At 39.6% G+C, this 17587-nt stretch overlaps 1 protein-coding gene across 1 annotated transcript in view; it reads left to right on the forward strand.

The window, feature by feature from the left end:
• Positions 1-17587, forward strand: part of UBXN2A (UBX domain protein 2A) — a 47172-nt gene that overhangs the window by 25726 nt on the left and 3859 nt on the right. The window contains exons 4-6 of the mRNA XM_058682653.1: positions 1449-1555; positions 5482-5619; positions 7150-7305. Coding sequence (XP_058538636.1) covers positions 1449-1555; positions 5482-5619; positions 7150-7305 — 401 coding nt within the window. The remainder of the gene's footprint in view (positions 1-1448; positions 1556-5481; positions 5620-7149; positions 7306-17587) is intronic.

Genomic DNA, 17587 nt, shown 5'->3' on the forward strand with positions numbered 1-17587 from the left:
AGAGTTAGAGAAACAGAGTGAGTGGTGGAGGAGCAGAGGGAAAGGGAGACACAATCTGAAGCAGGCTCCAGGCTCTGAACCGTCAGCACAGAGCCCTACTCGGGGCTAGAATCCATGAACTGTGAAGTCTTGACCTGGACTGAAGTTGGACGCTTAACTGACTGAGCCACCCAAGCGCCCCTATTTTTTTATTTTTAAGTTATCTCCACACGCAATGTGGGGCTCAAACTTAGAACCCCAAGATCAAGAATCATGTGCTCCACAGTCTGAGCCAGCCAAGCACCCCTATTTTGCTCTATTTTATTTTGTTTTGTTTTATTTTTTATTTTTTTTAATGTTTATTTTTAAGAGAGAGCATGCTGAGGTGCCTGGGTGGCTCAGTTGGTTAAGCGTCCGACTTCGGCTGGGGTTGTGATCTCCTGGTTCGTGAGTTCAGGCCCCTCGTCGGGCTCTGTGCTGACAGCTCAGAGCCTGGAGCCTGCTTCAGATTCTGTTTCTCCCTCTCACTCTGCCCTTCCCCCACGCATGCTTTGTCTGTCTCTCAAAAATGAATAAATGTTAAAAAAAATTTTTTTAAATATTAAAAAAGGAGAGCACGCAAGAGAGAGGAAGGGAAGGAGCAGAAAGAGAGGGAGACAGAAGATCTAAAGCCTGCTCTGCACTGACGGCAGACATCCTGATGTGGGGCTTCAACTCACAAACTGAGATCATGACCTGAGCCAGCATTGGATGCTTAACCAACTCAGCCACCCAGGCATCCCTTGTTCTGTTTCTGTATATGCATTTTTTATTTTTATTTTTATTTTATTTTATTTTTTATTTTTATTTTAAATGTAGCCTTTATTTTTATTTTTATTTAAAAAAAATTTTTTTTAACATTTATTTATTTTTGAGACAGAGAGAGACAGAGCATGAACAGGGGAGGGTCAGAGAGAGGGAGACACAGAATCTGAAACAGGCTCCAGGCTCTGAGCGGTCAGCACAGAGCTGGACCTGGGGCTGGAACTCAGGAACCAAGAGCCGAAGTTGGATGCTCAACCAGCTGAGCCACCCAGGCACCCCTTCTTTTCTTTTTATTGTATCTATAGGAGTATTATGAGTGTTAGCTGAACCTATTGTGGTAATTATTTTACAATACACGTAAATCAGTGCATAATGTTCTATGCATTAAACTTACATAGTGATGTGTATTAGTTTCTCAGTAAAACTGGAAAAAAATTGTAGTTTGGTAATGGATGTTGACCAAAATGTGATCATCATCTCGCAGTATGTGCATATATAAGGTCATTTTGTTGTACACTAAAAATAAGTACAATGTTATATGTCAGTTTTATCAATTTTAAAAAGGAAATGAATGATACATAAAATATATACAATAGAAAAAAATGCAGGATTTTAATCTAGTACATTTTATTAACGTAATACATTTTTTTCTTACTGTTTTGCAGGTAGATGTTAGTATAAAATTATGGAAAAATGGATTCACGGTCAATGACGATTTCCGAAGTTACTCTGATGGTGCAAGTCAGCAGTTTCTAAACTCCATCAAAAAGGGGTAAGCACTCTTTGTAAACTCAAGGATATTTTAAGCATGTTTCATTTGGCAGAATCCACATTATTACATATAGCTATGGTTGGCACGAATCCCTGAAGCAGTGTAAAAAATATAGATAAATCTCATTATATAAATATTAAAAACATATTTACCAGCAACACTTATATGCAGTCAAAAGAGAACTGCCAGACTGGAAGTACTTGTTTCATGTATGTCATGCAAATGGAATATATATACAATTCCTATGAATCACTAAGAAAAAAATGGAAAGAACATTTTATGTATTTGTACCGTTTGATCTGCTTTATAACAGTATGCATTTGATAAAAGTGAATGATATACGTCTATATATTAACATGAGAAGATTTCTGTGGTATCTTTTATTTTTAAAAAGTTTGCAGGGACACCTGGGTAGCTCAGCCAGTTGAGCGTCTGACTCTTGATTTTGGCTCATGTCTTCATCTCACACTTCGTGAGATCCAGCCCCACGTCAGGCTCTGTGTTGACAGCATGAAGTCTGCTTGAGATTCTCTTTCTCTCTCTTTCACTGCCTCTCCCTGCTGGTGCTCTGTCTCTCTCAAAACAGATAAATAAACTTAAAAAAAAAAAGCAGTTTGCAGAGAATACTGATAATTTGTATACATCAATATCATCTGCAGAAAAAAAAAACAATTACATGGAGTTTTATTATATGTATAGAGAAAATCTAGGAGATAAAACACCAGAGTTTTGTGGGGTTTAAAAATTTTTTTTTAATGTTTATTTTGTAGAGAGAGAGACAGAGACAGAACATGAGTGGGGGAGGGGCAGAGAGAGAGGGAGACACAGAATCTGAAGCAGGCTACAGGCTCTGAGCTCTCAGCACAGACCCAGACACGGGGCTTGAACTCACGAACTGCGAGATCATGACCCGAGCTGAAGTCAGACAGTTAACTGACTGAGCCACCCAGGTGCCCCAACGTGTGTTGTTTATGTTTTTGTTTTAATGTAAGCTCTAGGCCCAACATGGGGCTTGAACTCACAATCCCAACCAAGATCAAGAATTGCATGCTCAGGGCACCTGACTGGTTCAGTTGGTGGAACATGTGATTCTCGATCTCAGGTTCCTGAGCCCTAGGGGTTGTGTGTTTGAGCCCTACATTGGGTGTAGAGATTACTTTAAAAAAAAAAAAGTGAAAGCATTGCATAGTCTACCAACTGAGCCAGCCGGATGCCCCAGTTTTTTTATTAAAGTGAGAGTAGGTTTATAAGGAATGTCACTTTCTTTCTTTTTAGTTATTTATTTATTTATTGATTCTGAGAGAGAGTGAATGTATGAGGGTATGGGGGATGGCATTGAGAGAGGATCCCAAGAAGGCTCCACCCATCAGTGCAAAGCCTGACTCGGGGCTTGATCTCAGGAACCATGAAATCATTAGCTGAGCTGAGAATAAGAGTTAGTCACTTAACCAACTGAGCCACCCAAGTACCCTAGGATTGTCACTTTCCAAGTTGACTTATGTTTACATTTTTTACATCTTTTTTTTTTTTTTTTCAACGTTTTTGTTTTTTTTTTTTTTTTTTTTTTTATTTTTGGGACAGAGAGAGACAGAGCATGAATGGGGGAGGGGCAGAGAGAGAGGGAGACACAGAATCGGAAACAGGCTCCAGGCTCCGAGCCATCAGCCCAGAGCCCGACGCGGGGCTCGAACTCACAGACCGCGAGATCGTGACCTGGCTGAAGTCGGACGCTTAACCGACTGCGCCACCCAGGCGCCCCTACATCTTTTTTTTTTTTTAGAACAAACATGTATTGCTTATTTTTAAATAAAAATTTTTTGAAGTATAACATGTACAGAAAAGTACAAAAATCCTAAGTATAAAATGAATTTGTATTATTTCAGTTATCAAGAAAAAATTATTTTAGGGGCGCCTGGGTGGCGCAGTCGGTTAAGTGGCCGACTTCAGCCAGGTCACGATCTCGCGTCTGTGAGTTCGAGCCCCGCGTCGGGCTCTGTGCTGACAGCTCGGAGCCTGGAGCCTGTTTCCAATTCTGTGTCTCCCTCTCTCTCTGCCCCTCCCCTGTTCATGCTCTGTGTCTCTCTGTCCCAAAAATAAATAAAAAAAAAAAGCATTGAAAAAAAAAAAAAAAATTAAAAAAAAAAAATTATTTTATAAATATGTTAAAACTTGTAATTTCGGGGGCGCCTGGGTGGCACAGTCGGTTAAGCGTCCGACTTCAGCCAGGTCACGATCTCACGGTCCGTGAGTTCGAGCCCTGCGTCGGGCTCTGGGCTGAATCAGGCTCGGAGCCTGGAGCCTGTTTCCGATTCTGTGTCTCCCTCTCTCTCTGCCCCTCCCCCGTTCATGCTCTGTCTCTCTCTGTCCCAAAAATAAATAAAAAACGTTGGAAAAAAAAAAAAAAAAAACTTGTAATTTCGTTAAAATTTTCCCATGGAAGTTCATTGCTCATATATCTGTGTATTCCGTAACATTGTAAACTTTCAAGTGTTCATTAGAAAAGACTGCTTTAAAATTTTTTTTTTTTAACGTTTATTTATTTTTGAGACAGAGACAGAGCATGAATGGGGGAGGGTCAGAGAGAGAGGGAGACACAGCATCTGAAACAGGCTCCAGGCTCTGAGCTGTCAGCACAGAGCCCGACGTGGGGCTCGAACTCACGGACCGCGAGATCATGACCTGAGCCAAAGTCGGACGCTCAACCGACTGAGCCACCCAGGCGCCCCAAGACTCTGCTTTTAAAAGATCGTAAGATTCAAAAAAGTTTACCTTGTTCAGAAGAGAAGCATCTGTGGTATATGAGACAGAGCCTCTGATGGAGTCCACGTCCTAACTGTGTTACTTTATCTTTCTGTTAGGAGTATGAAATGTGAAAACGCTTTTTTAAATTCTACATGTTTTGTATTTTATTTCATCATGTGTAGAGTAAATCTATATAGTTTTTAATTTTTTTATATTTCTATTTAAAAGTGGAAATGAGAGCCTGATTTTTCTAGCACATTTTTAGTTTTATTCAGACACCTACAAAGAGATCAAATTGTTTAAATTTAGCAGAATATAGTCATCAAATATTTCATGACTTTAGTACTATTCTAGGTACTGCTGAGTAACGCAAGCTGTTCATGAATTTGTAGTCTTAAAAATTAACTCTGTATTTGGGACACCTGGGTGGCTCAGTCAGTTAAGCATCTGACTTCAGTTCAGGTCATGGTCTCCACAGTTTGTGCGTTCGAGCCCCGCATCGGGCCCTGTGCTGACGGCTCAGAGCCTGGAGCCTGCTTCAGATTCTGTGTTTCCTCTCTCGTTGCCCCTCCCCAACTCGTATGTGGGCTCTCTCAAAAATAAATGAACAAACATGAAAAGAAATTACTCTGTATTGTTCTTATTTCTTGGTATTCATCTTATTTGACTGTATTTTATTTCATTTTTTTTTTTAAATTTTTTTTTCAACGTTTTTTATTTATTTTTGGGACAGAGAGAGACAGAGCATGAACGGGGGAGGGGCAGAGAGAGAGGGAGACACAGAATCGGAAACAGGCTCCAGGCTCCGAGCCATCAGCCCAGAGCCTGACGCGGGGCTCGAACTCACGGACCGCGAGATCGTGACCTGGCTGAAGTCGGACGCTTAACCGACTGCGCCACCCAGGCGCCCCTTGACTGTATTTTAAATACATCCAGTTTGGGAGCAAATAGCTGGCTCAGTCAGTAGAACATCTGACTCTTGATTGGGTTGTGGGTTTGAGCCCCACATTGGGTGGAGAGATTACTTAAAAATAAAGTCTTAAGAATATATTTAGTTTTTTATTGTAGTATATATGTCTCTTATTTCTATATACTTTTCAGTTCTGTTTGCATACGGAATATGTTTTTCAGAGAAAGAAAAAACGTATCGGGAGCTTTATCACTTTGTTTCTTTTCCTTCCTAGGGAATTACCTTTGGAATTACAGGGAATTTTTGATAAAGAGGAGGTGGATGTTAAAGTTGAAGACAAAAAAAATGAAGTATGTGTGTCAACGAAGCCGGTGTTCCAGCCCTTTTCAGGACAGGGTCATAGACTGGGAAGGTAAATAGGCTCATTAGCTGTGCTTTCCATAAACAGAGGCTTGACTAATACTCAGCTTGTCATTATTTTACAATATAGACCATATATAAAGACCTTATCATTTCTCTCATTGGAAGTGAGATTATTCTTAACTTTCATGAGGACTCCTAGGTCCTATTTACTTTAGTGTAAATTAACACATGCTGGTAGTACACTAAAAAAATCATGGAGGCTTTTTTGATTTTACCAAATTAAAAGGACGTGGATTATTTAGGACATTAGGCAGAATTGGATGTATATATAATTTTTCTCCCTTGCACCCACTCCTTGATCATTGCCATTAATGTTACAGAGTACATATGTTAAGTTTTGAATATAGGGTTCAACTTTTTACTTATCAGTGCCTTCAACGTTGTGTTCTGTGATAAGTATCTGAATTGTGAGGTAATAAAACTGAAAAAATGCATGATAAAGTTAGTATCCATATCAAAGCCTTTAGTGTCACATTTTGCAGTCTTCATCATATCTAACTGTCTTATGACACAATTACAAAGAGGTTACATACGTGATCGCTTGTATTTTTATGCATTCTCATATATTATCAAGGTTGGTAAAGTTATCTACATATTCATCCACACATATAAAAATATTCAGATGTTGAGGTACCTGGGTGGCTCGGTTAAGCGTCCAACTTCAGCTCAGGTCATGATCTCATGGTTTGTGAGTTTGAGCCCCATATTAGGCTCTGTGCTGACGGCATGGAGCCTGCTTTGAGTTCTGTGTCTCCCTCTCTCTGTCTGCACACATTCCCCTCCACGCCCACTCATGCTCTGTCTCTCTGTCTCAAAAATGAATAAACATTAAAAAAAATTCAGATGTAACTTTCAGAATAATCAGGAAATACTTTGCTTCCTTTTTTCCCCCTTTATAACCCAAAGATTAATCTCTTGAAAACTTCTTATTTTTTACAGAAAATTTTTTTAAAGTTTTATTTATTTTTGGGAGAGAGAGAGAGAGAGACAACGCAATTAGGGGAGGGGCAGAGAGAGAGGGAGTCACAGAATCTGAAGACAGGCTCCAGGCTCTGAGCTGTCAGCACAGAGCCTGTCATGGGGCTCCATCTCAGGAACTGTGAGATCATGACCTGAGCTGAAGTCGAACACTAACTGACTGAGCCACCCAGGTGCCCCATTTCTTACAGAAATGGGGAGTAGTAGGTAAAGGTAAAGTCCATGGATCTAATAACCCTGTAAAATTATTCTGTAAGGTGCTATTTAAATAATTACAATATATTTACAATATTTTATCATATATTTACATAGCATTCTACAGTCTTACAAATTACTCAGATATGCCTAATTTCATTAGGTTCCTACATTCATCTCATCATATATGATGGACATAAATAATATTGTTATTATTGAGGAAATAGCATTGACTTACTAAAATCTTGCTAAAGTATACTTAATGTAAAATTTTTGTAGCAATTATTTAATAAGGTTTTGCTTAATGAACAACATGCGTCTGATTTTGTTGTCTGGATTTTCTTAGTGCCACACCAAAAATTGTTTCTAAGGCAAAGAGTATTGAAGTCGAGAATAAAAATTTGTCTGTTGTTCAACTAAACAACCTGGAACCCATCACTAATGTACAGATCTGGTTAGCCAATGGAAAACGGATTGTCCAGAAATTTAACATTTCTCATAGGTGAGTCTTCCATTTCATTATTTGTCTTAATTTTTTTCCTTTTTAAATTTCTTTTCAGTTCAGTAGGCAGAGTTTAAGAACTAAGCAAGGATCTTAGCAGTTCTCTAAACATAATATATCATGAAAATAAAAATTTTTGGAGATGAAGTATTTTCAGTTTGTTGTATGGATTATCATTTGGTTAGTTTTCCTATATATCTAAATATGTAATTTTATTAATTTATTTTTAATTTACTTTTGTAACCATTGTTTTTAAGTGAAAGTATCTTTTTTTTAATGTTTGCTTATTTTTGAGAGAGAAAGAGCACGGTGAGCCAGGGAGGGGCAGAGAGCGAGGGGGACAGAGGATCCGAAGCAGGCTCTGCACTGACAGCAGAGAACCCAATGTGGGGCTTGAACTCACGATGGGATCGTCACCTGAGCCAAAGTTGGACGCTTAAGTGACTGAGCTGCCCAGGTGCCCTGTAACCATTTTTGTTTAATGTTTATTTATTTATTTAGAGAGAGAGCATGCACACGTGTGCACAAGTGAGGGAAGGGCAGACAGGGAGGGAGAGAGAGAATCTGAAGCAGGTCTTGCATTGTCATTGCAGTCTGTCACAGGGCTCATCTCACAAACCGTGAGATTGTGACCCGAGCTGAGATCAAGAGTCAGATGCTTACCCTACTGAGCCACCCAGGCGCCCCTAGATATATAATTTTAGAAGAATTATTTTTAATATATTTTAAAATCAGTTGTTAGCATTATGTGCATATTTTCTGTTGAAAAATATACAGAAAAATATTGAAAGAAATTGAAGTCATTTGAAATTCCATCACCCGGAGATAATCACTATTGTCAGTTTCATGGGTTTTTCCAGTCTTTTATCTCTTAAAATTTTTAATATTTTAAATTTATTTTTATTTTTATTTATTTATTTATTTGTTAATTTTTTTTAACTTTTATTCATTTTTGAGACAGAGAGAGAGCATGAATGGGGGAAGGTCAGAGAGAGAGAGGGAGACACAGAATCCGAAACAGGCTCCAGGCTCTGAGCTGTCAGCACAGAGCCCGATGTGGGGCTTGAACTCACCGACCGTGAGATCATGACCTGAGCCGAAGTCGGACGCCCAACCGACTGAGCCACCCAGGAGCCCCTATTTTATTTTTTAAGTAAACTCTACCCCCATCATGGAGCTTGAACTCATGATCCTGAGATTACAAGTTTCGTGTTCTTCCAAGTGAGCCAGCCAGGCACCCGAAAAATTTTTGTTCGTTTTAATTAGAAGTAGGAACATACTGTCTGTGCATAGGTTTCCTTCTTTATTTAAAAACATTTAAACATTTTGGAGAGAAATGTTTTACATAAAAGTTATATATGTATAGTTAAATTAATAATAAGATAAACACATACACTGCCTCACTCAAAACAAACACCAATGTATCTGTGTGCCTTTCTTTGATCATATTTCTTTCCTTTTGTGCAGGAGATACTCATTCTGAATTTGTGTTATTCTTCTGCTTTTTTTTTTTTTTTTAAAGTCCTTTATTTTGAGAGAGAGACAGCATGGGTAGGGGAGAGACAGGGAGGGAGAGAGATAATCCAAGCAGGCTCTGCGCTGTTAGCACAGAGCCCAGTGAGGGACTCGAACTCCTGAAACTGAGATCATGACCTCAGCTGAAACCAAGAGTCGGACGCTTAACAGCTGAGCCACCCAAGCGCATCCTTCATCTGGTTTTATTCATAGGTTTGCCAAGTACATATGTATCTTTTAAAAATATTGAGTTGTTTTGCTCATTTTCAATTAATTATCTTAAGTTTTACAACAATCATAAATATACAGAAAAATTTTAAGAACACTATAAAGAACTTTTTTTTCCTAGCCATTCAAGAGTAAGTTGCCAAGCTGATGACCCATCACCCAAAGTACTCTGTTATTTCCTACAAATATGGGCATTATCCCATATAACCACAATTCAACCATCTGGAAATGTAACGCTGATACACTTCTTCCAGCTAATGTTTGGCCCTATTCAAAGTTTGCCATTTAATCCGATATTATCCATTTTATCCAAAGACTGTTCAGAATCACACATGTCCCAGTTTCTGGGGGTTTTTTTGTTGTTGTTGTGTTTTTTGTTCCTTCCAAAATTTTATTTAAATCCTAGTTAGTTGACATATAGTGTAGTATTGGTTTCAGAATCAGAATTTGGTGATTGATAATTTACATATAACAACACCCAGTGCTCATCATAACAAGTGCCCTCCTGAGTGCTCATCACCCATCTAGCCAGTCCCCCACCCACCTCCTTCCATTAACACTGTTTGTTCTCTATCATTAAGAATCTCTTATGGTTTGCTTCCCTGCCTCCCATATATTCTTTTTTTCCCCCTTCCCATATGTTCATCTATTTTGTTTCCTAAATTCCACATCAGTGAAATTATGATATTTGTTTTTTTTTCACTGACTTATTTCACTTAGCATAATACAGTGTGTAGTTCCATCCATGTTGTTGCACATGACAAGATTTCATCCTTTTTGGTGGCTGAGTAATATTCCATTGTGTGTATATGTGCATCCATGTACACACACACACACACACACACACACACACACACACACACGCATGCATATACACACGTGTCCTTTATCCATTCATCAGTTGATGGACACCTGGGCTCTTTCCATGGTTTGGCTATTGTTGCTAATGGTGCTGTAAACATCAGGGTATATGTGCCCCTTCAAATCAGTATTTTTGTATCCTTTGAATAAATAGCTAGTAGTGCAATTGCTAGGGCTAGGGTAGTTCTGTTTCTAACTTTCTGAGGAACCTCCATACTGTTCTCCAGAGAGGCTGCAGCAGTTTGCATTCCCACCAACAGTGCAAGAGGGTTCCCCTTTGCCCACATCCTCACCAACATCTGTTGTTTTCCTATGTTGTTAATGTTAGCCATTCTGACAGGTGTGAGGTTGTATCTCATTGTGGTTTTGATTTGTATTTCCCTGGTGATGTGTGATGTTGAACATCTTTTCATGTGTCTGTTAGCCATCTGGATGTCTTTGGAAAAATGTCTATTCATGTCTTTTGCCCATTTCTTCACTGGATTATTTGTTTTTTGGGTGTTGAGTTTGATAAGTTCTTAATAGACTTTAGATAATAACCCTTTTTCAGATATGTCATTTGCATATATCTTTTCCATTCCATAGGCTGCCCTCTAGTTTTGTTGATTGTTTCCTTTTCTCTGCAGAACTTTTTATCTTGATGAAGTGCTAATAGTTCATTTTTGCTTTTGTTTCCCCTGTCTCCCATCAGTTTGTCAGGTAAGAAGTTGCCATGGCTGAAGTCAGAGACGTTGCTGCCTGTATTCTCCTCTAGGATTTTGATGGTTTCCTGTCTCACATTTAGGTCTTTCATTCATTTGGAATTTAGTTTTGTGTATGGTGTAGGAAAGTGGTCTAGTGTCATTCTTCTGCATATTGCTGTCCAGTTTTCCCAACACCATTTGTTGAAGAAACCTTTTTCTCATTACATATTCTTTCCTGCTTTGTTGAAGATGAATTGACCACATGGTTGTGGGCCCATTTCTGGATTTTCTGTTTTGTTCCATTGATCTATGTTTTTATGCCAGTACCATACTGTCTTGATGGCTACAGCTTTGTAATATAGCTTGAAGTCCGGAATTGTGATGCCTCCAGCTTTGCTTTTCTTTGTCAGGATTGCTTTGACTATTCATGGTTTCTTGTGATTCCATACAAATTTTAGGATTGTTTGTTCTAACTGTGTGAGAAATGCTGGTGATATTTTGATAGGGATTACATTAAATGTGTAGATTGCTTTGGGTAGTATAGACATTTTGATCATGTTTGTTTTTCCAATCCACGAGCGTGGAATTTTTTTCCTATTTCTTTGTGTTCTTTTCAATTTCTTTCATAAGTGTTCTGTAGTTTTCAGATCTTTTAGCCTTTTTCATTAGGTTTATTCCTAGGTATCTTACTGGTTTTGGTGCAGGTGTAAATGGGATCGATTCTTTAATTTCTTTTTCTGCTGATTCATTATCGGTGTATAGAAATGCAACAGATTTCTGTATGTTGATTTTATATCTTGCAGCTTTGCATAATTCGTGTATTTAGTTTTAGTAATTTTTTGGTGGAGTCTTTTGGGTTTTCCAGATAGAGTATCATGTCATCTTCAAATAGTGAAAGTTAGACTTCTTCCTGCCAATGTGGATGCCTTTTATTTCTTTTTGTTTTCTGATTGCTGAGGCTACGACGTCCAGTACTGTGTTAACTAGTAGTGATGAGACTGGTCATTCCTGTCCTGTTTCTGACCGAAGAGGAAAAGCTCTCCATTTTTCCCCACTGAGGCTGATACTAGCTATGGGAATTTCATATATGGCTTTTATTATGTTGAGTTTGAAATAATAGTTCCTCACTCTTTCTTTGATTTTTATAACCTTGGTATTTTTCTTTTAATTACGGGCCAATTTTGTATTTGATTGTTTCTCGTAATTATATTTAGTTCTCTAATTTTGGCAGGAATATCACAAAAGTGATGCTTTTGTATCTCATTGCGTTCTGTTAGGTGGCATAATTTACATTTTGTCCCACTATGATGTTAAATTTGTTCCCTTTTTTTTATTAAATTTTTTTAACATTTATTTATTTTTGAGAGACAGAGTGTGAGTGGGGGAGGGGCAGAGAGAGAGGGAGACGCAGAATCCAAAGAGCCTCCAGGCTCTGAGCTGTCAGCACAGAGCCCAATGTGGGGTTCGAACTCATGAACCGTGAGATCATGACCTGAGCCGAAGTGGGACGCTTAACCGAGTGAGCCACCCAGGTGCCCCATGTTTGTTCACTTGGTTAAAGGGATATCTGACAGTCTCCTTTAATATAAAGTTATTTTTTCTCTTTGTAGTTAATACATATTTTCTGAGGAGGAGGTTTGAAATTGCATAATTACATGTTTTTCCTATGACATCAGATTTATTCGTTTATGTATACCTACGTCTTCTCATGGTTCCTATTTTATTTGATGGATTGTATGCTCTCACCAGCAAAATTTATTTTAATGCTCATATATTCCCAGATATAGTCAGCGGGACTGCCTTTATCTTACTGACATGTTCCCATCATTCTTTATTTCTTTGTTTTCTGGCACAAAAGTTTTTTCAAGTTTTAGTCTGTACTTTTTCTCAGAAGCCCTGGTTCTTTTTCAGTGGACAGTGGCTACCCACCGTTCTCAGGCCCTCTGAGTGGAGAGAGTGATAGGTGTATACACACATGTACATATATATCTGTATTTTCTATATCTTTGCAGAACAAAAAGCATGACTTCACATAGATACTGCCAAACTCAATCTACCACCATGGAGTTTATTCCAGTTTTTTCCTTTCTGTATTTATAACTGATTTCTCCCATACTGAATAGCCTGGCTTCAATTATTCTTAATATATTTATTGATTGATTAGTTCTCCTGTGTGGAGTCAGTCTCTTTGTTCCCCATTGCCACCTCCCCCTCATGGAAGACTTCTTCACCCTGCCTGGGCTTTACCATATCCTTCTTGAGTTCTCACTTGAGTTCCCTTCTCTTCCCGCTGGGTCTCTGACACATCACCCCAGACCACTTCAACACCCTGTGCCGCTGGCCTCTTTACCCTCTCGGTGACATTCAGTGCAGCCTCTTCTCCCCGGTGCTTGTGCACTCTCTTCACCCCTCTCTGGTTCTGACGCTGCAGTTGGCTGCTCCTCTGTGAGAAGGCTCTTTCCGTTTTGCTTGACACAGGCCATTCTGTGCCACTTCTTCTGCCCCTCAGTTTGGATATATTCCTCACCCCAGTGGGCTGCTGGCAGTGTGTACTGGACAAGTCTTCTGTGTGGGACACACCCCTCACCCGCGTAAGCTCTGACCACCCCTGCTTCACCTCCGCCTGCATGGACACCCTTCTTGTGTTCATCAGGCTCTGGCACCACGCAGGTGGTTAGCTTTCCCGTGCAGAGACCTTCTTCGCCCTGCTTAGACTCTGAGTCCCTGTTCTGGGCCACCACAACTCCTATTGTTTCTGGTTCCCATGTTCTGCCATACTATTGGCTTTTGGACCAAGTTGTTTAGTAAGGAAAAAGAAAGGCAGCTTTGCTTTTTTTTTTTTTTTTTTTTTAACATGATATGAATGTTATTTTTTAAAATGTTTTTATTTGTTTTTTGAGACAGAGAGCATGAGCAGGGGAGGGGCAGAAAGAGAGGGACACACAGAATCCGAAGCAGGCTCCAGGCTCCGAACTGTCAGCACAGAGCCTGATGTGGGGCTCGAAATCACGGAGTGTGAGATCATGACCTGATCTGAAGTCGGACGCTTAACCGACTGAGCCACCCAGGCGCCCCCATGATATGAATGTTATTATATGTGTTGTACAACTTTTGTTTTTGAGACTCATCTGTGTTGATGTATGTAACTGTACCTCATCTATTTTCATTTCTATAGTATAATCCATTATATGAAATCAATGATCCATCCTATTTTTATTGGTAATGGTCCACATTTACATTTGTTTATATGGATGTATCAATCAGCATTGCTCAGTAAACATATAGGAAAATCTCGTGGCCTGTTATGATAAGTATTTATGTGTTGGCTGGTATGGCTTTTCTGGTCTCCGCTGAGCTCATTCACGTTTGCAGGTCATCTGAGGGAGCGCTAATTTAGGCCACATCTCTGTGAGTCTGGGTCTGCTCCTTGTGTCTCTTCTCCTTGAATCAGCAGCCTGCTTCTCCATGTTCTCATAACAAGGGCAGAGGCACAAGGCTCGTCCCACTAAGCAAAGTTTTACTTGTGTCACTCTTCTGACATCCGCTGGAGCAAGTCACGTGGCCAAGTCCCAGATGTTACACTGTGGAAGAGACTTCTTTCCTGGCCCGATTGCTGTGGCAGCTTTGTGTAAATCACATGATCAGTTCCAGACTCTCCATTCTCTTTGAGTGGTCCACCTATCTTTTGCCAGCTACACTTTCTCTTAATTACTATAACTTTTCAATCAATTAAATTACTGCTTTATTTTTCTGCTTATTTTATCAGTTACTTACAGATCTGTGCTAATATCTACAACTATTATTGTGGATTTGTCTACTTCTCCTTTATTTCTGTCAACATTTTACTTCATGTATGCTAAAGCTATGTAGTTAGGTCTGTGCAGAGGTAAAAATTTCTTTTCTGATTAATTGACCTTTTTAGCAGTAAAGAAACATCTCTTTTAATCCCTAATAATTTTGTGTCGAAGTTTACTTTGCCTGATACTAATACAGTTACTTATACCAGCTTCCTTATGATTGGTGCTTGCTTACATGGTGTATCTTTCTCCTTCCTTTTAATTTCAACTTAACTATGTATGTGTCTGTATATTTAAAGGTGTTTCTTGTAAATAGTTATTTGAGTATAGTTTTTATATCTAGGCTAACAATCCTCTTCAGTTCCTCTTGTTGTGCTTTTGTGTATTGTTTTTAGCTACCACCTATTGAGTGTTTTCTGTATAGTAGGCTCTCTTCAAGGCATTTCACTTCTATTATTTCCAAATGGCAAACCACCCTACACAGCTAGAATCAGAGAGCTGATGATAATAATAATAGAAGCATATGTTTAAATGGTGCCTTAGAATGTTCTTCTGTGACCCAAATTCCTTTAAAATGAATGGAAGACAAACCAAACAGGTAGAAAATGGAAGAGGGGATATGTTATTCCAGTCTAAATTTGTTTCTTTGTAGGGAAATAAAATATTTTAATTTCAACTTCTTTGTGTAGAAAAATACTCCAACATTTTCAGTAGCAAATAGTCACCTAGATTTTTTTCTCCTAAATTACTGAAGCATTTAATAATCATTGACCAACAATATTTATTGTCTATTAATCAGACTTTATTTTTATTTTTTTAATTTGCACATTTTTTTATTTTTTTAGGATGCATCCATAATTTTATTACAAAACCTTTCTTTTGGCAGTAGTTGGTTACCGTGAGCCAGATACTGTGTGGCATAGCATCTCTAATGTAACAATTGCATTCCTGTTCCTGAACCAAAACCGAAGTTACTTTATATCCTTCACATACAAGTTACCTGCACTCATTAATGGTGCAAATGCAACACAGTGGCGCATACTCCCTTTAGGGAGGAGGTGATGCAAAGGCATTAGAGTAAATGTTGGTAAGACTACAGACATTCCTTCTTGGGACTCTCTGTTTCTTCTCCCTCCCTCCAAATTACTTTGCTTTAAAAGAATCAGAATTACTAGTCTGAATAGCCACAGCACCCAAGTAGCATCACACTGCACATTTTCTACCACAGGCAAAGGGAACGATCACTTTAGTTTTAAATTCCTGCATTAGAGTCTCTTAAAATAAAAGCATTCCATCAAATTCTTCCAAATGATATTATTGTTGTACATTTGTTGGTGGGTGACTTCTGTGGTGGTTTGCTTTGAAGGGATCTTCCAGTATATTTCAAATATTCCTTTCTTATAGTGTCCTTTTCTTTTTCTTTAAAAAAAATTTTTTTATGTTTATTCATTTTTGAGAGACACAGCGCGCGAGCAGAGGAGGGGCAGCGAGAGAGAGGGAGACACAGAATCAGGAGGAGCCTCCAGGCTCTGAACTGTCAGCACAGTCTGACAGGGGCTCGAACTCATGAACCTGAGATCATGATCTGAGCTGAAGTCAGACACTTTACCGACTGAGCCACCCAGGCTCCCCTAGCGTCCTTTTCTTTAGGATTTCACACAACTCTAATGCTTTATGAAGAATGTTCTCCTTGGTGCTTAAGAAAAAAATTGTTTTTAAGCTTTAAAAAAAAAAAAAAAAGTAAAATAACATCCTCCTTTGGGTGCCTGGCTGGTTCAGTTGGTGGAGTTTGCAACTCCAGATCTCAGGTTTGTGAGTTCATTGAGTGTAGAAAAAAAGAATGTCCTCCTTGTTGTCACATTGGTTTTCTAGCATGTCTTCATAGACAGCCACAAAGAAGCCAATTAGGGGGAATTGTGACTTGGTCGTAAATGATTAAGTAAGTGATTTAACAGATTGAGATGTTTGGAAAGACCACAATCCTGTAAACTCCCTTTCTGATAGTTCTGTGCGCTTTCATTATGTGGTACTGGTTTGACCTTTTCCAGAGTGTACTGGACTTTTCTCTCCAATATAGCATGATCATTGGGGCCAGCGGTGTTAGAAATTATGAAATATCTTGGTTGCAGACAGAGTTATTTCTCATATCCTCCTTAACAAGTTGGTCTAGGGGCACCTGGCTGGCCCAGTTGGTGGAGCATGCAGCTCTTAATCTAGGGGTTGTGAGTTCAAGCCCCACTTTGGGTGTGGAGCCTACTTTAAAAAAAAAAAAAAAAAGTTGGTCTGCATGTTGCAGCTTATTTTCCCAAAGTTTAAATTCCTGAATAACCCATCGTTGATGTTGCCAGGTATAATTCTTTGCATCCTGATTAAGAATATCAGCAATGGGGGGCGCCTGGATGGCTCAGTCGGTTAGGTGTTGGGACTCTTGATTTCAGCTCCCCCCTCCTTCTCTCTGTCTCCCTTTCTCTGTCTCCCTCCCTCTCTCTCCCTCCCTCTCTCTCCCTCCCTCTCTCTCCCTCCCTCTCTCTCCCTCTCTCTCCTTCCCTCTCTCTCCTTCCCTCTCTCTCCTTCCCTCTCTTCCCCCTCAGCCTCTCTCCCCTGCTCAAGTTCTCTGGCTCTCTCACTCTCTAAAATAAAAACAGTTAAAAAAAATTAAAAATGTAACTATAACACCCTCATCACACTAAAGATAAATCATAGTAATTCCTTACTATCCAGAGTCAACTTTTTTTTTTTTTTTTAACGTTTATTTATTTTGGGGACAGAGAGAGAGCATGAACGGGGGAGAGGCAGAGAGAGAGGGAGACACAGAATCGGAAACAGGCTCCAGGCTCCGAGCCATCAGCCCAGAGCCCGACGCGGGGCTCGAACTCACGGACCGCGAGATCGTGACCTGAGCTGAAGTCGGATGCCCAACCGACTGAGCCACCCAGGCGCCCCCAGAGTCAACTTTTAAGAAAGATAACCCGGGGCGCTTGGGTGGCTCAGTCAGTTAAGTGTCCGACTTTGGCTTAGGTCATGATCTTGCAGTTTGTGAGTTCAAGCCCTGCATGGTGCTCTGTACTGGTGGCTCAGAGCCTGCAGCCTGCTTTGGATTCTGTGTCTCCCTCTCTCTGCCCTTCCTCCATGCACTGTGTGTGTGTGTGTGTGTGTGTGTGTGTGTGTGTGTGTGTCTGTCTGTCTGTCTGTCTGTCT

The sequence above is a fragment of the Neofelis nebulosa genome, chromosome 9 (assembly GCF_028018385.1).
Source record: "Neofelis nebulosa isolate mNeoNeb1 chromosome 9, mNeoNeb1.pri, whole genome shotgun sequence".
NCBI classification, from domain to species: domain Eukaryota; kingdom Metazoa; phylum Chordata; class Mammalia; order Carnivora; family Felidae; genus Neofelis; species Neofelis nebulosa.